Consider the following 24,213-nt stretch of genomic DNA (forward strand, 5'->3'; position numbering starts at 1 on the left):
TAACTGTTTTCACAGTGTGTGTAATCTCAGCTGTTAAGCCTTGTTTAAGAGGTGACTGAACTGTGTCAAATCATTTATCTAATTAGCACAACACTCGGGAAGTGTTTGGATAAAGCTGGTTTCTGCAGAGTCATTTATACACCTGTGCAAGTGGTACGCTGTACAAAGACACTTCAATTAATAACCCAGAGAGCTGAGAAACACAGTGCAGAGACAGTTGATTGGTCCTGTTACAATCTGCCCTACGTCTATGAAAGTTGAAGCTTGTAAACTGTGGAGGACAGCAAGCAATTCTGTATCCCTCACCTATATGCAGTAATGTGCTATCATTCATTGCCTGGGACATCCCAGTCTTGTGCTGCTAAAATTATTGAGTGTTCCGAATTATTAGTTCTACAAATTGTCCATACTGAGATATAAGTAGCCTTTCTTGCTTCAACATGCACAAGCAAAATACTCTAAAACTTACTGCCACCTGTATGGTACTAAGATCCACAAAAGATACTTTCTTGTCTGCTTGAGCTGCACACTGTCTTGGTTTGGGTGTTGGTTTCTGTAATAAAATAAATACAGATGAAGACCATTTATTGCCATATTCTAACCATGTTATTTTACAGTAAATTTTGACAGACCCTAATTTTTTGCAAAGCCAAATCTAACTGCACTAAATTAAATTCTAAACAGGCAAGATGATGTAGATGATGTTTGAATAAGCAACCTCTCCCCAAATAGAGATACCTTTCATAATTCAGCCACAAATGGTTATAAAATTCTACAGAACGTCTATGGAATGCAATGTGTTCCAGGTTAGAAATAATTGTAGGACTGAAGTCAGTGGTGTCGTATACACGGCAGAATGATTTATTATTATCTTTTATGGAGTGCTTAATTTCTTTTCTTATTCTGTAGGCTACCATATCTTTGACACCTTTCCTCATGCCACTCCCTTTGAAGAATTTTAACACAGAAACAAAGAAGAGACTGGTAATAGCTGAAAATTAACAAAATGATCCAGAAATATTTGTCATGATGTTATAATACAAAAGACAAATGTAATAAAGAAAACATGGTTTATTACTCTTCATGCTTTACGCTCCTGATGAAGGTAGAAATTATTCTCCATTTCCACTGATATTCATATGAAAAAAAAAAATCCTTACACTAGTTTTAATTTATGAGTGATTTTTAAGAAACTACTGGATCTCTTCGCAGTGCACCAGAATAACAAGTGTCATGCAGATACACCTATGTATCTGTACTTATGGTTTGGGTCTGGCTGCTTGAGAATTTTGCCTAAAAGCTACCCCAAATGACTGAGTTCTGTCTGAGTTTCTGAGACCACAGAAAAAATAGCTGATTTCACGACTGTCATAAATTTCAACCGTAGCCCTGAAGTTACACAAGCACGTGACTACATTTTATGTAGGACATACACACTGGAAAGAAAATTAATAAGCACTAAAAGTATAGAGAAGACATTTAATGTTTGTTATTTCCCCTCACCTTTTTGCTAACCAGTTATCTACCATTATAAAAGATGACTTAAAGTTTTGGACACAAGAAAGATTTAGCTTCGCAACGGAAGTCGAAGATGGTGGTTATATGAAGTATTTGTACTACGCATTATTTTACAGTAAGGACAAATCCTTGTCATCAGGGAAGAACTAAATAACCTGCTGTAATAGGTCCTTTATATCTCTTAACTTCTGTGAGTTTATTAAATTACTTACTGTCACTGACAAAGTAAAAGAAGGAGACAGGGCTGGAGTCTGTGTTTTTTCCTCTGCTAGTAATTTAGTTGCCATTGATTTCTCATTTTGAATATAATTCGCTAAGTCTGCAGCCATTGTTGATCCACTTGGTGGTAGGTAGACAAAATTCCATTTTAATTCAACTGTGATGGTACCAGTAGTACGTCTTTCAGAATCTGTTAGTTCAAAAGTACCTGAAAACAAAATGCAAATCTTGTCTAAATTATCTCCTTCTATAAATATACAAGAAAATGCAATGCAAAACTGAATGGGATTCAGGAATTGGAGTAACTTAATACTCTTCATTTTAGAAGGGAAATAGTGTCAAAATATTGTGTTTTGTGGATCCAAATATATCCAATATACACTGTGGACATTAAAAAATAAAGGATTTGAAAGGACTGGATTATTGTGTTTGTTCAAGATGTCCTGTAGGTTTCTCAGATAATCCAATACCAGATAATTAATTCTTATTGACATCTTTCAAAAGATCTAACTAAAACATTTCCATGTTTTACTAATACTAACTTCTGTTAAAGAAAATACAAGGGTTTTAAAAATCTGAGAGTTGCTAAATATTTATTGAAGAAGAAACACCCTAAAATCACTTGCAAATTTTATCCTATTATCTATTTATATGGGATAACTATAGAACTGTATTTTAAAATATTCATTAATATCTTATAGTTGACAATGAAATAATCATTAAGCAGCTTTTATATTATAAACACCACAGTAAATTTTTAACTGGTATCAACTTCCAGGGAGCAGCTGATGCAGTGAAGGCAGGGCTGCTACTCGCACAGTAGAAAAATGGACTGATGAAAACCTCATGAAGTTCAACAAAAGCAAATGCAAAGTCCCGTATCGGCCCAGGAACAGCCCCAAATAGCAGTACAGGCTGGGGCTTGACTGGCCACAAGCAGTCTTGCAGAAAAAGAGCTGGTCCTGTTTGACAAAAATAATAAGACAGCCAAACTGTGTTTTTGCAGCAAAGAATGCCAGCTGCACCCTGGCCTGTATTAGCAAAAATGCAGTCAGGCAGGTCCCAGGAAGTTTCATACTTTCTCTATTTGACACCTATGAGATGACATCTGGAATACTGTGTCCAGTTTTGGCCTCTCCAGCACAAGTAAAATGTTGATATTCTGGAGCAGGTCCAGTGGAGGGCTACAAAGAGCTTCAGGGTATTGGAGCACATGACATAGAAGAGGCCAAAAGAAGTGATTTGTTCAACCTTCAGAGGAGGAGGCTTAGAGGGGATCTTATTGCCACCTAATAGGAGTGTGTGGAAAGGACAAAACCAGAGGTGTGCAGCAGAAAGAGGACAGCCAACAGACATAAGTTGGAAGTTTTTATCAAGAGAGTGATCAAACATTGGAACAGGTTAACCATACAGGTACTAGATCTCTGTCCTTTGAGATATTCAAAACTTAACTTGGCAAGTGCTGAGCAACTTGCTTTAACTGGGTTAGAAGGTTGGACTAGATCATATTAGGAGTTCCAGTCAACAAGATCCTAAGATTCCACGTGTAGCTCTTGATCTGTTTTTCCCCCAAAGATGCTGATTTCTCATGTCAATTCTCTAATTCATTTTAAGCGTACATTAGCCAAAATTAGAAAAATAAACTAAAGAAAAAAAAAGATGAAGCCACGCAGAGAAAGAAACCATGTTTTAAATTAGCATATCAGTCCTGAAAAAAAGTAGCAACGCCAGAAGGAGGTGGGAGAAAGTACATATACTCCAGGAAACTTTTTTTTTACCATTACAACATAAAAAAGGACCAGTAAAGGAAGATATCAAATATTTCCAGGTTACTTTTGAAGCAGAGATAAATATTTGAGTTGTTCCCCACCCCCCCAAGAGTTATTTCAAGAGACCTACTATTTTTCTTTCACAGATATCTTCTCAGTTATGAAAGCAGTACATTTTGAAAGTCAGGTTTCAGCCACCCCTTCCCACCTGGTGTTAAGACTAACAGGGCCTTTCCACTTAGTAATGAAAGATATTTATAATATAGTAGTCTGAGACCTATAACTGGTAGATTTGGTAGACTTCTCAAGGCAAAAAACAGTGGTAAAACAGATGCAAACAGATTACTAAGTGTTAACAATCAAGAAAATATCAATAACTGATTAGCAATTAAGTCTGTGCTAGAGTGACACATCATTCCAATAATAATCATCTGTCAAATAATAATTATTCCATACCTGGGCCAGTATAGGGACCAACAAAAAAGGATTTAAAAGACTCATACTTGTTAGTACCATGATAAATGAATGTTCAGACACCAGGTTCCTTTGATTTAATCTTTTTGTTTTTACTTGTAGATCTTAAAGAAAATATTTACTTCTTTCTCCTAAATCTCAGAAAATGTCACGAGGGGAAAAAAATCCTACTATTGCAATCCAACCTGTAAGGTACAGGCATCCTGTTCAGATTCATTGCAGTTGATGGATAATCGCAAAAGAAAACACCGCTTCAAATTTGCGTTAAAATGCAACAATGCTGGAACATTCTGTTGGTATCATCTTAGCAGAGATATTCAGAACTTCTTCTCTCCCTTGGCCTTTTCTTTGTCTAATGTTTGAAGCTTATATTCAAAAAAGAACTATTCATCAGTTTCAAAGCTCTGACACAGACTTTTCATTAGCCATAAGTGTGTGTTACTCAACACTGAGATGCAAAATTTCTTTCCATGGTTTCACTGGAGTTTAAAATTGTCAGACAAGGACAGTAGATGAATGATACAGGTTTTTAAAATCACAGAATCATTTAGGTTGGAAAAGACCTTTAAGATCACTGAGTTCAACCATAAACCTAACACTGCCAAGTCCGCCACTAAACCACCTCCCTAAGCACCATGTCTACACACCTTTTAAATACCTCCAGGGATGGTGACTCAACCACTTCCCTAGGCAGCCTGTTCCAATTCTTGATAACCCTTTCAGTAAAGAAATTTTTCCTAATATCCAACCTAAACCTCCCCTGATGCAACTTGACACTGTTTCCTGTCATCCTATCACTAGTTACTTGGGAGAAGAGACCAACACTCACCCCACTACACCCTCCTTTCAGGTAGTTGTAGAGAGCGATAAGGTCTCCCCTCAGCCTCCTTTTCTCCAGGCTAAACAACCCCAGTTCCCTCAGCTGCTCCTCATAAGACCTGCTCTCCAGACCCTTCACCAGCTTTGTTGCCCTTCTCAGGATGTGATCCAGCACCTCAATGTCTTTCATGTCCTGAGGGGCTCTATCTGAACACAGTATTTGAGGTACAGCCTCACCAGTGCTGAGTACAGGGGGAACAATCACTTCCCTACTTCTGCTGGCCACACTGTTCCTGATACAAGCCAAGATGCTGTTGGCCTTCTTGGCCACCTGGGTACACTGCTGGCTCATATTCAGCCAGCTGTCAAGCAACACCCCCAGGTCCTTTTCCCTGCTGGGCAGCTTTCCAGCCACTCTTCCCCCAGTCTGTAGCATTACATGGGGTGGATGTGTCCCAAGTGCAGGACCTGACACTTAGTCTTGTTGAACCTCATACAATTGACCTCAGCCCGTCAATCCAGCCTGTCCAGATCCCTCTGAAGAACCTTGTTTAGTTTGGTTCTTAAAGAGATTTAAAGAGATACGAAACAGGAAGTGAAGATTTTCAGTTTAAAGAGGTCTAATTCTTACCTGAGATAGATCTGTCATGTGCTAAAGAAATAAGAGGCACATTGGCTTTCCCTACATAAGCACCTTCTTCCATTTCACCATCATCAAATACATAAAGGGTTAAGGATTCTGATTTTAGGTATCGGTCTAAATCTGCATTCATTGGCACTTGGAAACACATATGGTCATCTATTTGTGGGTTGTTGCTGCTAGGAATGATGGGCGTATCATGGTCTGCAAAATCAAAGAACTTGTAGACAACATAAGGATTTGGCTGAAGATGTTTTTTTCGGGATTGTAGATTGTTACAACATTTTATTGTTATGTGGAGTTCATTTAAATTGCCATCTGTTGAAGTGCTGACTTGAGCAGTTCTGAGTATCTGCTGCTTTAAATGAAAAAGAAGTTAAATTAAAAACATTAGAATTCTTATGTCAGTGAAATCTAAGAACTATATAAATAGAACAAATAACTGATTATTTCAATGACAAAAACTACTGTTTAATTTTATAGGTCAAAGTATCACTTGTTCTAAATACGACGACAACTCTCAGGTTGTTGGTATAAGTAAATAAGAGGTTAATCCTTTCAGGTCTGTGATTGTTTGCTTTATTCTTCTAAGGTTTTATGATCTACTTGTCATTTGATTGTCTACAAAGCAGTGAGGATCACAGTTTTAAGTGTGATTCATATCTAGTGCCACTTTAAAGGTGATGATTCTGATCTTGACAGCTATTCTGTGTCAAGAAATTTTTTATAACTGTAGTCCCTTTTATATATGTACTTTTCAATAACTAAAATTGCACTGCAGATTCCTGTTTTTTTCTTCCTCCAAAACCTTTATCTACATAAAGAATGTATAGAAATTAGAAATCAGCAGGTAAAGAGTAATAATAAATGTTTGAAATAAATTAAAAAACTCAATGGTATCACAAATTTTTGAACTACCTATCAGCATGGGTTGTACATACTGTGGAACCCGTATTTGGCAAACTGGGAAATTCATTTTAATAAAAATTAAAGATTAAGAAGATGACAAATAACAAGACTATCTTAAAGGAGTAATTCCCATCTATATTGATCTCAGAAGGCTCTCCTTTTTTACTGTAATACATCACAGCTATTTTCATTAACTGTACATAGTTATCTTGCTTGTGGAAGCCAGAGTTCTGTTTTCTGGTATATGAGGAAACATGTATCAATTTTATTTTGTTTGACATAAAATGTTAAATATTTTGATTAAATAATCCACACTGAAATAGTTAGAGGAAACGAAACATGATGATTTAAGTCCTGAACATGTAACCTTAGGACTACTATTTATGGCTACCTACAGGACTAGGAAAAAAAAAATCTAGCAGTTTATGTACAGTTTGTTTTTCCATGACTTCTGCCACTATACAGGACAGAAAATTTTATATGTGTGTTTAACTAGTGAAAGCTTGAATTTTGGAATGCACAGTTGAAGCTAGTTTTGCAGCTGCAGACTGACAGAACCCTTAACATAATGTAGCCACCTGCGATAGCTGTACAACTTCTAGTTTCTGCCATGAAACATTTCTGAAAACTGCAGTGTTTGAAACAGCTCTGTAGAAGCTGTTCTTAATTTCTGCCATTTTTCCTTTTATTTTCTCTCATATAATCAGTATATTTCAGTTGCCATGTTTGAATTTGCAGTTTTACAATAATTACAACAAAATGCTCTGTTCCACATGCCTTACCTTTCAACTGTGTTTGGATTGGTAACACAGCTAGAAATAACATAATCAAAAAGAGAGAAAACTAAATACCATATTTTGGCATTTAACAACAGCCAGGTTTAACGAGTTATTTAAAAATACCTTTGATTCTTTTAAAAGTCAGATTTAAAGCAAATGTTACAGTGGTATCAAACACAAAGTTATTCTGAAAACGCCTACACTGACCTTTAATATAATTCATACACTAAACATACTTTTCAGATTACATCATGGAATCCATTGAGATCCTAGTATAATATAAATTTACATTATGGAATAATATAAAATCTTACAGTTACTCCAGACTTACGGTAATTTAAACAGCTATAGTTAAAAAAAAAAAAAGCCTGTTAGAAACTCTAAAGTGTTTTATTTTATACATTTCAACCTGATGGTTTTTATTTCTTAAAAACTGTTAAAGGTGTCTGAAGGTCCATTCTTTTTCTGTCTTATTTAAATGTGATTCTACAGTGCATTATATTATTAAAAAGAAAACATGAAATAATCTCAATTTCATAAAAGTTAAGAACTTCGAGGAGTTTCTAAACAACAGCTTCACCTGTTATACTGATCTGACCCAGTTGGTTCAACATTCCTGAATATTGTACTAGAACAAAATGTTAACAAAATCTGGAATTTACAGGTTAAGAAAATGGAATATAATAATTTCAAGTAGTCTAGTGACGAATAACTAAAGTTTAAAACTCTGTCTCTTCAGGAAAGCTATAATTCAACTAGTTCTTTGACCAGTTTCTTTCTATGAAAAACCTGTCACAACTGGCTGAAGTTATTTTCCAGTTCAAGAATCTAACTTTGTTAATCTTGAACATATCAAGACTAGAAGTAAAGTACTTGAACTAAAGAAGTAATTTTGAATAGTTTATTCTAGCAAAACTATGAAGTCCAAACCCAAACATACCTGGGATGGTTGTTGACGTTCCCTAAAATTGGATGTTATGTACCCCAGAGCCTTTGACCTCTCTTTGTAGAGACTAATAGCTTGATCCATAGGAACTTGTAACCTGATCCAGTATTCTACAGTACCATAATTTTGAATGTTTCCTTTGATTCCTAAGGAGTAAATACATATGGGATTGCATTAATTTTCTTTTCAACATTAAAGTACTTAAATCAAAAGCTAGGAAGCACCACAAATTAAGGATTAGTTACCTTGTGCCTATGCATTATGACAGTGTTTGTGACATGAGACGTGAGGGTCATATTAGAAACAGAAACAAGAAGTCCTCTGGCTCTACATGTATGATCCAAAACTGAAACATGACCATTTTTTCATATTGTAATCTGCAATATTTACTGTCCAAGCTATAGAGTCAAGTTCATTATTTTAATATTTTTAAGGCAAACAAAGCTTAGGACAGTTTTGTATGTCAACAGTTGGAAATGTCCCATAAAGTGGTATGCAGTTTAAATTACTGGCAAAAATATAATTTATAATGGCTTATTAAACCAGATATTTGACAATAGCATGCAGGCTAGAGGCTTCTGAATATACTGATCTGAAAAAATACTTCTAAAAGAAAAAGTAAGTAGCACAGAATATTAAATACTTCTTTAAAAAAGGCTTGGCTGCGATATCTTAATTATTTTAAAACAATGAATTAAATTAAAAGGAAAACATGCACAAACCCTAAACAAACTTCCCCACAGATTATGCTACTATATGAAATACCATCACTTGCACCTTTTTGATGCCTTATGGCTATTATATGAAGACCTCTGACTTACCAGTTTAAATTAAAACACTGTATATATCCATTCCTTTATTTATTGATAAGGAACGAGGGCATATATGTATGACATTTGGGCCAGATATAAAGCACTGATGTTTGATAGTTTTATAAAGCAGAATTGTTTTTGTTTTTAAATGTGTATTTTGCCAAACAGAGAAATGGTGTATGCAAAAGTAGAATAATTTAATTTCAATATATTAAAAGACTTTACTGAAATTACTCTGTTTCACATTTGAAGTAAGCAGAGCCCCCTTGTATCCTTAGCAGTCTCAGAGGATGAAAGTTGCATTAAACAGGTAAAATACAAATAGCAAGTTAAAAAATAATAAAGCAAAAAGAATCAGTTTTATTTTAAAATATCCTCTCTAGAGTATTCATAGAGAAATTCTAACATATGAATAGTACTACTATGTAATCAAGTACACTGCTCTACTAACTACTTTTTTCCATGTTGTTTTTGTATAGTTCTGTTGAGTAAAGTGAGACTATGTTTTATTAAAATTCTTTACATATGTAGTGGTAACACTTTGCAAGTAGCCTTTACACAAGACAAAGAATCACTTGCTATTTTCAGGCAGGATTCTCTAATGCCATTTCCAGCATGTCACATACTTCTGTCATTGCACACTTCAGGATCACTATATTAATACCATCTTTGTACTCAGCCATTATGGACAAAATTGCACCTGTCAGAGCTTTCCCACATCTGTCCGTAGAATGACCAGAAGATGCTGCACATCTAACAGGAAATATCATGTTGTGCAAACCCCTTTTTCTTTCTTTTGAAATACTAATACCTAAATTCATTGTTGGCCAAATACACATTACTTGTCACTTACAATACTGCAAACAGAATATTTTTTGATATGTTAATTACCAACTAAATTTGCTGTGCTGTAGATCTTCCCATTTTTTTCCAAGATTTCATGGAACTTCAGTTGACACGCAGCAACTGTTTCATAATCTGTGCCACATGCATGATGAACCTCAAGTGTGATACTGTTTTGCTGTATATAGTGCAAGAAGCAGTCATCAGCCTGCACAAGGTACTGAGAAGTGAAGTCATATGATGGGGTACGCCCATAAACTACTGGGGTTGTCTGAAGTTCAAAGTCATAAAATGCATAAGTACAAAAAGTTGCAGGTTCATGGTCACCAAAAGCGTGCATAGCTCCAGAAGAGAAGATCACTTTGCTGATATGAATTTCAAAAAGGTTCTCTCCTCTTTCTGAATGTAAAGTTTCATCAAATTCGTTCACTGGATCACCTGGCAATATTTCTGGTCTGGATTTATGTGGTTTTGTACCATAGACAATATCTCTTAGTTGGGCTGCAACAAATAAAGTAGAGCTATAATATGACAACCTTGTTTAAAAATCATGTATAATTAATGACTGAGTAGAAAGGGGAAAAAAGCATAATTATATTAACAATGCTACTTTCTTAAAGGCATTACCAAAATATTTAAACATTTAAAATCATATATATAAAACATTTAAAATCATATATCTATCTATTGCTCATTTAGCACACTGAAAACAATCAAGAATACCTCCACAATGGAGCTGCTTCAATATACACAAAAATGGACAGGCCCCTAACAATTAATAACAGATTACAAGGGAGTTAACAAGCAAAAATTCAGAAGTCTTATGCAATTATCAAAGTATGTATGACTACGCAAATGTAGCAGAGACTTAAGATACATATTTTTTGTAGGGTTGAGCTATGTTTGCCCAGGAAAGAATGAATACATTTCACTTCTAACCTCTGTAATATCTTGAGTTGACAGACCTATCAGCAAGGACCTTTACATGTTGCCCAGCCTCACAGGTGGTAAACTGTGAACAAATGCTTACAGAATTGGGACCTAAAGCATCATGCAGTCCTTTAGAAGAGGGCTGCAACTTGGAGACAAAACATGAAAATTGTTAAAACATTGGGGTTTGTAAGGTATCCTATTTCAGGGTTTCTATGCACCTTTTATGAATTGAAGCCATTAAAACAGCGTTTTCAATTCATCATATTGAAATATTCCATAGGTATATTACACCATTACTTTGGGATTTTCAGCAACACGCAAAATAATTATGTAATGGTAAGACAGCAGAACAAACGGTTGACCATACATGTACGATTTATTTAATTTAAAAAAAAATATCTAATTTTGGTAGTTTTATTCTTATTCAGCAATAGATGCAGCATAAACCGCTTTGTTGGATTTTGTTTGATTAATAACTATCATTTAAGTCAATGAAACAGCACACAGATCATTTTCCATGAAAGAACTGATGTTTCTACTGATTTTAGGAATGAAAAAGTGTTTCAACTAAGAACAAATTTACACCAATAACTTGCAAGAGATATAATATTAAAAAAATTAGAGAATAATATACTTTAAGGATACCTTCTAGTTTTCTGATGCGTGCAGCTCTAATATCAAGAAGACGGACATACTGTTCCAGTTTTAACCCATAGTCTTTCTGTAGACATTCCATCCTTTCTGTCACTGTTTCTACCTCAGTCTGAAAAAAATTTGCATGTAAAAAGGACTTTTGAGTATGGTTTGAACTCATGCAGTGCATGCTTTTGGCTACAAATTAAAATACTGTTAGATTTTAGGAAACAACATTTAGAGTACACAAAAATAGCAGCAATTAGTTATAATTTCAGCAAAACTAAAAACATTATTAAGAAAAACAGACTAGCTATTCTTTCAGGGCAATGTTCCTAACAGTTTCTTTAATTATTTTGTTATTTTAAACTTAATTGAATGAAAAGTCAAAAAATGATCTGGAATAATCCAGCACAAGAGAGTAAAAGCAGAGCATTGTTGAAAAGGAAGCTTATTTGATAAGTACGCTTACTATTTTCCCTGTGAGGACCTGATAAGAGCTCAGAGATAATCCCAAGAAGGCATCGTTTGAGGGCTCTGATCAGGATGAGTTGAAAGACTACAGTTATAGTCATTTGGATCGCATGCTTTTTAAACAATACTTTCAACACCGGCAAATCTTGTGTTAGGTTACCTATAAACAGACTGGCGTTTTGGCTGAATTTGCAAGTCTTAATTAGGACAAGTTCTAGTGCCACAAATGTTAAAAGTGTTATTATCTGGTTATTTTCCACTGTGAGTAGAGTTTAGTACCTGGTAATCTTTGTTAATTTTGTGCTGCACAATTAACATATTCCTTGTCTTTTCAAGCTCTTGCACTGTTTCTGCATGTGTTAATTGCAGCTCCCGCATGGAGTGTTCTAAATCTTTATGGACATCATCATCATCTACTTTTTCCAAAAACACAAGGTCCCCATTCTTCCGCTGCTTTCGAACCTGAAGCAAATTTGAAAAATTACTAGAACAAACTTTTGCAAAATATTTGGATGTATTTGTGCCTGGTTAAATGTAACACTGGGATATAATTTTGGAACACCAATAAGACAGTAAGCATAAGTCTGTAAATTCTGAGCATGTTGTAACACAAAAAATAGGAGTGACGTAGACCAGTGTCAGGATTGTATTCAGGAATGTAATCTCATTATAATCAGGAACCAATTAAAATGTATGAGATACTCAGAAGCAATCAATCCTGTCTATCCAATGAAAATACAAACCCCTTAATATATTTGCCTTTTAGATAATTAATAATCCTGCTTCAGTGAATGTACAAAACCTGAATTATTATTCTCAAGTCTACGTGGCTTCTGTTATTAATAGTGGGGTTTTAATTTTTATCCAGGGTTTGGGTTTTTTTGCCCTCCACTTTCTTTTTTTCGTTATTATTACAGAATTATCATTTGCATTTCAGTAGCAGAAAAAGATTCCTTAAGAAAATAAAACATAAGTCACTGGAACAGGGGAAGCTTAATGCAAACTTATTTTTTTTCACTGATTTTTTCCCCCTATTCCCACTTCATTTTCAATTTAGCTGTAAACAATAAAATCACAAATTTATGTGCAAGAGAAAAAACCAGAACATTTACCAGGTATTTTTGGTTTTCTGTTTTACTTAACAAAGAGAAGTTGCTAAGCATCACTGTATCACATTTCAGAACTTCCGTGCTTATAGTATGCTCCCATAAATTACAGAATTAATAAACAAAAACAATTTTTAATAAACATTATAGGAAAAATAAGATGGTGTGATAAATCATTTTAGAGAAAAAGTTTTTTTTAAAAAAAATCATTGTGAATCTGGTTTAATTTACTTTTGATGTTATAATGAATTATCTACATAACTCTAGATTTCATCCTGCCAATTTTTTCACCTTCCCTTTTGCTTTAGTGTAACTGAAAAATGACAATAGCATACACATGACCTTGGAGCATTAACTACTAAAAGATGCACAAATAATTCAACCCCTGAAAATCCTAGGCATTGTGTAGAAAACATGTAATGGTCAACCAAGGGTTTTTAAATAAAAAAACAGAAACAAGAGTAAATGCAAAATATATGTAATCATAGAACAGTTTGGGTTGGAAGGGTCCTTAAAGATCATCTCGTTCCAACTCATATACTCATTCTTTGTAAGTTACCTTTATAAGCAAGAGGGCTTCACTAAGTTCTGCCACATCAATATCACTTTCCTGAAACAGAAACAGTTAATGAAAAGGTGTTATCAGATGTGATTGGATATTGAAGAAATACATTCAGAATAACAAGATGCATTCACACTAGACATGACATTTTGCTTGGTATCATGAATAAACAAACACTTATATTTCTGTATTCTTTTACTTTCAATAAGTATTTGCACTATGCATAAAACAGAGTGGGGTTTTTGCACATATTCTAAACAGAGGTAGCCTTCACCTTGGTCAAAAACTTCACGTGATTTTTCAGTTCATCTAGCTGTTGCTTATGTTCCATGTAGCATAACTGCAGGTCTTTGTTCTCTTGCATCAGCTTTTCCTTTTGGTCTTAACATAGAAAAAGAACAAAATATTCTACGTAATTCAACATAATTATAAAAATTATAAAATTGCTTTTTCCTATTAATGTATGCATGAAAATTTCATTTTAAAATGTAGAAACTAATTTATTTTGTATAGGGAAATCTCTGGTATTAACAAGCAGAAAGAGGGATAGAAAAGTACTCTTTGATTTGGTATAAGTTAAGGGATTAAAAAAAAGCAAAACATTCTTAGTTTCATTAAAAGGTAATACACAGCATCAAAAATCTACACTTTGCCTATTTCTAAATAGAAAGATATGCCCAAATAAGTAGAGCTTTCTGTTTTGGGGGGAGGGAAGAGGGGAATAGGGAGGATAGAAAACTCCCTGTCAACCTGAATGACTAAACACCATTAAACTGATCTGTAGAAGGTTACACAGATTTTACACAAATAGCCAGTAATGCATAGTTACATCCTCAACTATTTGTCAATAAGGTGTGAGAAAAAATTTAAGGATCAGGCAAAATAATTTAGTTGTAACAACATACCTTCTTTCACATGGAAAAGTTTTAAAAGCAAGCTTTTCTCAATATCATTGAGGTTTCTAAGGAACAGAAGTACACTCTCACTCTCCTCCACTGGCCAAACTCCTTATTCTCTTGATAGCAATATTTTTTCTCCTTCCATTCTTTTTCCTGTTTTTTTTTTTTTTTTTAAAGTCCCAAAGTTATACTCTCATACCATGTACTTAAATACGATGAATTCATATTTTAGGTCAGAATGATATAAATGTTAACTGTCAACCTGATGTGCAAGTATTAGCCTTTGTAATTCCCCTCTGCACTCATGGGAGTTGGTAGGTAAAACATTGCATACTTAGCTGCAAATATGTTCTACTGCTTTCAACAAAATAGTCCACAATATCTTTTTAATGCTGGAATCTTTTCTGATGACCCTCAGGGCATGATGCACAACTTAGCTATTTTTACAGAATAGCTTTTTAGTATGGAGGCTTGAACTCAGCAGGAAACAGATGGCACGGATGCTAGTCTCAAGGGTTTTGAAATGTTTCAAAAATTGACATCAGGTTAGTTTCAATTTTGCAGAGTTTATATATCAAATGACATCTTCACTAAAAATGAATCATCTGTAATGCCTTTGCTCCTATACACAGTAGCCTGACTCACAGATGTGTTGGGACTCCACAAGAGTCACTTTCAATTCAAACACATAATCACCAGTAAGGTTTTAATTCTCTGCAGTTATGATTAAAATTTAATGCATTTGTGCAATTGAGAAAAAAATATAATTAGAAACACTAAGGGCTAAAAATTAGAATGCAAATAAAAAAAAAATTAAAATAAGCCTTGTGAATGGACAGAGAAGACAGGCCTTCATAAGAGATAGTGAAACATTTATCAGCAACTGAGTCTTCTGGACTCTTGCAAATAATACACTTGAGAGACCTGTACCTATTGGGAGGTCTCCCACAGAAAAAAAGGAACCCTCATGCTAATGTTGTTTCATTTCCCTACAATATGAACTGAGATCTGAACCAGCACTTTTTCCACGGATAAGGAGACAAGATATTCCTCTACTTCTATCTCATTGCCATGAATTTTCTGACAAGAGCAGTATTCTCAGTCCACTTTTCCTAACATGAACCCCAGTGAAGTTTTTGTACACATTTTTAATATTCATTCACAGTTGCTGCTTAAAAAGTGAACTTCAAAACTGGAAATGATATATAGAAAGGAAACCATTTTTTTTCAATTTGAGTCCATTTCAACAGCTTGTTGAAGCAAAATCTGGGCCAATCTGTCAATAGCACAGCTCGGTTGTCCTTAGCACTGCCCACGTTGCCTCTTCAGATCCTCAACAGGTGCTGTTTCTATGATCCCAACCAAAGATAAAAATGCAACACATGCAGGGAAAGAGGCAGGAGGAAAGGCAATATTTCTGTAATAGCCTTTAGGGAACAGAAGTGACAGGAGGGTCCTGCCATTCAGTTTTCCCATATAACTACACATTTTCATTAGAAGCCACTCAAACTCTCTGTTGGCTGTTTCCACTTATAATACTATCAGCACTGATTAGAGCAAGCTTGGATTGGGGTTTGCTGCTGCATGCTGGCTGCTGCTTAGCTTGCTTCCCCTAATTTAACCCAAAAGTTGCAACTGAAGGGGAAAGAAGAGGGGGAGAGGAGAATCTCACACCATTGGTGATCACATCCCCCAAGAACACATCGTCACAACAATATAAGGGTTTTCAGTAGCAAGACTATGATAGTAACAGCACAAGAAAGAGGGAAAAACACCACCCTGGAGGCTTTGGAAAACACTGCCACAACAGCTTGTGTGAAAGGCTACAGAACCACAAGTGGAAGCAGACTACAGAGTTGCAGATAGCCCTCTGTGTTGATAAGTGCCTTATAAGACACCTAAGGGAATGTGCAGTAATACTCTTCTCAGCTGCAGTCTAAGTACATTTTGTGCCAATATATGCAATCCCATTCAAAATCAGAATTTGAATAAACTTGCATGTGTCTTCCACATTAAATATTCATACATATTTGCAAAACATGAAAATAATTAGAATCTTCAACATAAGCCTCCACGCCTCCACATTTGTTCACTTCCTACATAAATTCACAGAAAGAGTTCTTATAGATCAACCAGTACCAACCAGGTAGCAGGGGAGAAGAAAAGAAACTGTCTTTCCCTGTAAATAAAAAGTACATGCTGCCAAGACAAGTGAGACCTGTTTTGTCTACTATCCCATAATCTACCTACCACCAGGTAAAAGAGCATCTATCATCCCCCTCTTCCTTGCCAAACCCTCTATTTATCTAGGTCCAATTTAGGGCAACAGGATTGCCTTCTTTAGTTAGCCCATGGAATAAAACTGGAACTGTATTTATGCTGAATTTTTTGGCAGTTTTATGGACAGAGAAACCATATTAGGGGAGTGAAATTTATTTTTTACTCATATATTTCACATGAGCTTTTACTGACATAGAATAATTATTTGTCCATTAAGACAACTCTAAAAAGACTTCAGTTAGTAAAGAGTGTACTCTGTATAAAACAGTACCATAACTATGAACAACAAAGGCAGCAAGACATGATATTACATTAATGAAAAATAAAAATTATTTAGACATAAATATTACCAAGTAAAGACATATACTATGTGAATTTGAGATAAGTGACACCAATCCTTGCTATAGTAATTGTTTCAACTTAGATTTTGTATTAGCTTATCTCAGCCTTTTGAGGCTTGCATAAAACACTGTCAGGAAGATAAAATGTACACGAACCAATGAGGTATTGTAATTTATGGCTGAGACACTGGGAGATATCGAAAAGACAAGAATAAATGACTAACGGAAACAGAGCAGGTGGAAGTGTGATAAAGCATCCTGAAATACCATATTAAAAAAAAAAAAGGGGGGGGGGGAAACAGTGAATGTGAAATAAGTTATTCTGCTTTCTGTCTAAATATATTTCTTGTAAGTATTACAAAACAGATTATGACATTATGAAGTTATGGACAGAAAAATCCAAATTACGTGATCACTCTAAAAGAGAAATATTGAAGGAGGACACAGAAGAAGGCAAGATGACATTAGTCTCCTGTAGCATTAAGAATTTTCAAGACTTCATTTATTTTAACATCTATCTTAGTCCCAGAAAAGAACTTTTGAAAAAAGATTCCTATGCCAAGCATGGTAGACAAGGGTAGACAAGACGCTATTTCTACACTAGTTCCAAGCAGTAGGTTAAGACAAACAGTACTTCAGTTCTCCTGCTGAACAGGGATGTGCAAAGGCAGATACTCTGAAGTATGTGATTAAAGAAACTTATACTGCCTAAGTTTTGTAACCAATTCCTAGATATGTAGGCCTTGAAGGGTATTACAACATCTACTCAAGCTGCAGCAAGTTCAATTCAATAGAAATTGAAAGTGTAGTAACCTGGTGATCCAGTTTAAAAGTACAAGCAGCCCATCTGGGGAAGGGGTTGTAAAGACTTGCCCCTTAAATATAATGCCTATAGGAAATTTAGAAGATGGAGGGTGTTGCCTCATTTTCCACATTCAACTTAACCAAATAACTGTATGGCCTATAACATTTTCATGCTCTTAATATCACTTTAAATTTTGCATTGCATAATCCAACTGTCATTAACAGCTGTCTTTAACTGTCAATATAACTTCATATTATTGTAGCTTAAGGCATCTTATTTATTTTAGTATCAGTTAAGGCTAATTTTGCAAACACTTGCTGTGGTCAAATAATATGTCTAAATATTTAATCAAGTATTTTAAGTCAGTAGAGCTACTCAGAATCTTAATGGTAAGTACGTACTGAACTCAAGCCATAATCATAAGGAGAATTATTCACAACAAGTTGGCCCTCTTCATTCCATTAAATTGTTCACAGAAATACACCTGTTAAAAATACACATTTTAATAATCGACTCTAAAAATACTTAGTTTACTTTCTGCGGTCTTGTTTTGTAAACTTTATGTTGCCACAGTACTGAGGTAGAAAGCGAAAAGATTTCAAGGTCTTAAAGATTCACTGAGAAGTTGTCCTACAGCATGGGAAAAAAACCACATATGAATTACCTGTTCGGTAGATTAGAAGAAAACTGTATTATTGTAAATGTACGTAGCTGTAAATAAAAATTAGTATATACTGAAAATATTAAAAGATTCTGCATTCAAAGTTGAAAGACAACCATCTTTAAGGGCCTAAATAGGCTTCATGTAATTTTGTACAGTAAATAAAATTAGAATAGTGACTTATAATTTGAGACCGACTGTCAGATGGTCATCTTTTCCATAAGAATTTTCAGTGTAGAGAAGAGGAGAAATACAGAATAAAGAGTAAATAATAACCCCAACAGATGAAGAATGAAGGCAGCTGGAGTTACATGATCCTCATTCACCACATACCTGTATTGGGCCAATTTTTGTACTTAATAGTTAGTCGTAACTTAAGCGTATTGTTCAAAGGTACACTTAAAAGGCAGCTCTGAAATCACCAACAACAGAAACTACACTTCTCTGGGCAATGTACCTGAACTCCAACACAGGACAATCTCACATCATGAGAAAGCGATAGTTATTTCAGAAATATACCTCTTTCTACTTTGATCTTGTCAAGGATTTCAGTTTTGTCTGCTAAATCAGATTGGATAGCAGTCTCTAGTTTAGCGATTTGCTGTTTCAGTTGCTGTTCCTTTAATATCCATTGCTGTTCATGGGTCATACTGAAGACACTGCAATAAAACATGTGGCATGTGAAAAACTTTTAGAAATCAGCTGCAACAAAAAATAATATTAAAAGATTTTAGTGGCAAAGAGACCACTGTCGTCATGTCTAAGGAATTAAGTAAACATATGCTGGTCTGCTGCTGTTAAAACCAAGGCGCCTTTCTCAGGCTGCGGTTAAAAAACATGAAAGAGTTTGTGGGATGAGCAAAGGAACTGGCCTTAATTTAGAGCTCCAAATTCAGAAAAGTTGGCAGCATGCAACATTTGTGGGAGTAGAAGAAGAACTCAGATGCACATCCCAAAGTAATCCACAACTCCAAACTTTAGCAACTGACAACTGACAAAACCATTCTTTCCGCATACAAAACCTCTTAATGGAGGGAACTGGGATCACCAACCTGATTTCTTTCAAATCTGTGAAACATGCAAAGCCTGAAGTCAGCTGCCCATTCAAAGAAATGTTAACCACAAAGTGACAACAGTTTTCTCATACTGTAAAACAACAATTCTGATACTGATTAAGAAGCACATATAAAGTAATCTTTCTCCTACTTTAAGAAATAAAAAACAGAAGTGGGCAAAGAAATTAGAATAACTGTTTGGCCTGTAACACATTATTTACTTGTAAACTACCAATCTATGTACAATAAGGATTGTATGGACACAGAATCAGAACTGCTGAAACCAAAACAAAATGCATAACTCGTATTGAAATAAAATGAAATACATTATATGATTTACAGTATAATTCCCAGTCGGCAAAAGACAAAGCAATGCAATGTGCTTCATATAATTTAGACGGTGAGTACTATGATCTTCATATTACTGTTATTCAGTACTTGTATTCTTATTGATGGGAAAAATGTACTTTATCTTAACCAATCGTAAATCAATTTATTCATTTTAGTGTTCTGTGAAAATTCAGAAATTGTAGGGATTTTTTAAACAAAAGAGTCCGTTCCGCAACTCCTCACTTCAGTGAAGCTCACCAGTTAAAAAAGTTGTTTTTTTACATATATGTGTGTGTGTGTATATATAGATATATTTTTTAAATCTTCTGACATCTATCAACCTGTCTCTCCCAGAGATCTAGGTAACAAAAGCCTCAACCAAAAAAACATAGCAGAGAAGAAATAAATGTAGCAGAAGGGAAGCCAACACAGGTTTGGAGACTGTTCATGCTAACTGAAAGAGAACTGCCGGTTTTGATGGCTATGACTACATAAAGTGGTTCTGAGTACATACAAGTGCATTTATATCTAATATATTTGAAGAATGACTTTAAGATTAAAGAAAAAATATAGCATAAATTGTAGACTCTAAAGTATATGGCAAGAGTTTATATTCTTGATTTGTGATCTTCATAAAAACAGTTCTATTGCTCTGTATTTTGTCTTCTTATACTATATCTCACCAATTTATACAGTTCTCTAGGCATATACCATCTTATAGTGTGATAGAGTGTCTTTTACAGCATGCATGAACTTAAGTTCCAAGTAATATACTTCTAAGTCCTATAGTAATATATACTTCACTCTGCTATAATTTTGAAGACAATATGCAATGAATATAATGCACAAAACCCACAATCATTTCCACAATACTGCACAGGTATAGAAGAGACTGTGTTCTACAATCGCTTAGATTTACCACTCTTCAAAGTTTGATTGGCTTCCATAAGGAAAGAATAAATCTTAGCAACAAAAGATATCAAATACCCTTAGTTTTCACACTTCTGGAAGAGTTTTCAAGTTTTAATGACCATGATATCTAGTTATATGTGCATTCGTTATCTTTAGCTACAATTACTTCACATAAAGATGTAGCTACACATTATTCCACTTTTTCATCTGTGCTGAAAGAAAAGACTGTGCTGGCAGAAAAATCGTTAATAGTTACTATGATAGTAATTCAGATTTTAGACGTTTAAGTGAATAACAATTTCGAAGAGGTTTTATCCATGCCTATATAATGCTAATGTTTATGTCAGTTTGAATTGAGTCCACTGCTGTTGCTTTCTTCCTTTGAATTTTAAGATTACTTTTACTTGATTTCATGTGGCATTTCTTTCACATTTACTGCATTTCACTGGAGTTGGAGCCATCTGGGTAACTATAAATGGTCAACCACATCTGGCACTACTTCCTTTGGAGGGAGTTTAAGCATTGCTAGATTTGCATTACAAGGTCATATGAAAACAATTCCTCCAAACCTTTTATCCAAACGAATTGTTTTCTTGGGTACTGACTGAATAATAAGAGTCAACAGACAAATTCATACTTGTTCTTTGTAAACTTTTCAGATCCAGTTCTGCAGTCTTGCCTTTGGCAAAATTCCCATCAACTTCTAATGAATTTCCAAAAAGATAACATTAGCAAAGAATGGGTTTATGTCTCTTTTCCTCCCTTAAAAAAAGGAGGAAATATTAATTATCTGGCACCTGTGGACACTGGCCTATTCACTGCTAGCAGCAGGTAAACTGTAGTAAAGCTGCATTGTTCAAATGGGCAACAGAAGTCGGCTATTAAACAGTGATAATAATGAAATGATCTGTTTCTCTAATTTCTTGTTACCTATGTAGTAACATGGAATGATAAAACATGAATCAAAGTTTAAATGGGAGTATATGAAAGGAGTATTTTAGGAAAAAGAAAAGCCATATTGTAGATTACTGGGTTATGAGAAAACAATGTTAAAATTTATCTAGTTAAATATCATCTTAAGTTATCCCACTATGATTTAAATAGAACAGAAAATTTCAAGCCAAGATTGAAAGTTGATTTGATAGTGATTTATTCCCCTGCATAATGATAGAGTAGGAAAAAATCATAATCAGAAATATTTATTACATAATCAGACTTTGGACGAATCTACAATGAACTTAAGCAAAAGACAACTGACCAACTGCCCCTGTACAAAACTCTAAATATTGTGATTATACAACTGTTACACCTCATATGTAAAAAATGTTCTAAGCTATTTGTACTTGCAAGTACAAAAAGCATAATAAATATTGTACAAATACTGTAAAAAACAATTTATACCAGTCACGTTATGTTTACTCATTGGAATTTTTTTTGACAGACATCACACTGATAAACCATACAAACTTTAAGAGAATAATTTTGATATGAGAAAAGTTTTCAAGCATTTTACCTACTTTTGAGGCAATTATTAGCTTTAGGAAATTTCTCTTATTTTCTAACCCTCTTCAGTGTAAAAGACCGCATGGTTTCACAATAAAGGAGAAGTTCATTTGGAGGTCATTTCTTCCGTTAATATGCTTGTGTCAATTGACTATAATGACTTCTTTTCTGTACCAGAGAATTTCTGAATCATAACTGGCAATGTATTTTCATTTTCATTGTAAGCATTCCTAATACAATTTATACAACTTATTATGTATAGGAACCTTTGTAAAAACTTACATGAGCCTCTATAAAAACTTCAGGCAGAACCAGTACAAATGAAATGGTAGCTATTACCAAAACAAACCAACCACCCCTCAAAAATAAACATCAGAGAAGCTGTCAAATATCAGACTCTAGGTCCACTGAGAAGTGCTGGAAGAACTTGTACAAAAAGTTCAAACACCACTTTTCCCAAAGTTAAATAAAATAAACCCAATGGAATATATGACTAGCTAGGTGTATTCTTCTTTCGACATTAACCCTACAAAAAGTTATATTAGAAATTAAAATCAGAACTTTTTGTGTTGATGTTCAAAATAAAGTGACGTCTACTTATTTTTAATTAGATTTTTTTAAAAAGAAGTAATCTACTATTTTAAGAGTATTGGAACAAGTATGGAAGCTGCTCTGCTTCAACAGAACAGATGAAGTACAGACAGAACACCACAAAAGCTTCCATATACACTTACTGATATGAAGAACTGTAGCATGAATATGTCTACATATGAGCACAAACATAGAACACACATATGGACATTCAAGCACACAGTATATGAAGACCTGTTAAACAGGACAGGAATCAAGTTTTTTATATACAGAAACCGTAATTTACCTCTTATACAGCTTATCATAGTTTTCCCTCAAGAGTTCCTTCTCTTTTTCTAGATCATTTATTCTTTCCTGTAACTAAAATGAAGGAAGTTTCAAGCAATGCACAGCACAAAAGGAAATTACAATGACAATTAGTTAATAATTTGTAGGCATTGTCAAGCTTTTATTTGTTCTTTTTATACAACAGTCTTTTAGAAACTTCAAAATAACACTTTTTTTCAACACATGGATTTACATTTGGCCCAGTCTTTTTCATGCTGTTCATACGAAGCTGAGACTAACATGTTGCAGCTGAACAACAGTATCTAATCACATTCTGCCTTTGGGGGGGGGGGGGGGGGGGGAAAGAAAAAACCAAAACACCAACCCCCCCAAACCCCTATAGCATTAAAAATTGTTATTTCTGTTTTGGTGAGTATTAGTATTAGCTAGTTAATGGCTCCTGTAGATATTTTTTTATTGACCTACAGAAATGACAAGTCCTTGCTTTCAAAATGCTCACTAAAGCAGGATATGGTTTTAAAGATACGTAACGCTTTAACCCAGAAGATACACCCTACCACCCTACATGCATTACAATAGTTTAAAAGTTTGGAGGAAATATCTATGAGGTAATCTTATCCACAGAATAACACACAGAATCATACATGTTGGAAAAGACCTTTAAGATCATCAAGTCCAACTGTAAAGCAAACTTGTTAAACTTGGTTCATGTAAAATATATTCCAAATGGGCAAATCAGCTGGTAAAACTAAAGTTGCTACAAAATATAAGAAAAAACAAATATGTTTGTAGACTCTTACTCCTCATATATTAAAGAGAATGAGGAATAAACCACTTGATTTTTAGCCCTATATCTGTGTGACTGCTAGTGATGATACTTGCCTCTGAGAATCGCTAGACAAAAAACCAGAAGTGACTGATTTGAACTGCTGAGTAAGATGTACTACTATACCATAATTAAACCAAGTTGAAATAATACTAAAAAACTAGCAATATGTGATCAATAAATCATTATGATTTTTTTCTGTTTAACAAACCACTTGTTTAGTATCAGAGTTGACATGAAATCCTATGCTTTAACCTCAAATATTGTCCAAACGCTAGTGCAGTGA

The 24,213-nt window shown here is 34.5% G+C and overlaps 1 protein-coding gene across 6 annotated transcripts in view; it reads right to left on the reverse strand.

The window, feature by feature from the left end:
• The window catches only part of RPGRIP1L (RPGRIP1 like), an 84,835-nt gene that overhangs the window by 31,791 nt on the left and 28,831 nt on the right, over positions 1-24,213 (reverse strand). For 3 of the 6 annotated variants that reach the window (XM_075101614.1, XM_075101618.1, XM_075101619.1), the window contains 11 exons: positions 23,100-23,173; positions 18,942-19,081; positions 13,711-13,817; positions 13,434-13,484; positions 12,048-12,230; positions 11,307-11,424; positions 9,777-10,229; positions 8,068-8,219; positions 5,431-5,797; positions 1,731-1,945; positions 470-553 (listed from right to left, as the gene is read on the reverse strand). In XM_075101614.1, the coding sequence (XP_074957715.1) occupies positions 470-553; positions 1,731-1,945; positions 5,431-5,797; positions 8,068-8,219; positions 9,777-10,229; positions 11,307-11,424; positions 12,048-12,230; positions 13,434-13,484; positions 13,711-13,817; positions 18,942-19,081; positions 23,100-23,173 (1,944 nt within the window). Of the gene's footprint in view, positions 1-469; positions 554-1,730; positions 1,946-5,430; positions 5,798-8,067; positions 8,220-9,776; positions 10,230-11,306; positions 11,425-12,047; positions 12,231-13,433; positions 13,485-13,710; positions 13,818-18,941; positions 19,082-23,099; positions 23,174-24,213 lie in introns of those variants that run through there. The other 3 variants (XM_075101615.1, XM_075101617.1, XR_012662051.1) reach the window with 3 other exon arrangements.

Source organism: Phalacrocorax aristotelis, chromosome 8 (genome assembly GCF_949628215.1).
Source record: "Phalacrocorax aristotelis chromosome 8, bGulAri2.1, whole genome shotgun sequence".
In the NCBI taxonomy this organism is placed as follows: domain Eukaryota; kingdom Metazoa; phylum Chordata; class Aves; order Suliformes; family Phalacrocoracidae; genus Phalacrocorax; species Phalacrocorax aristotelis.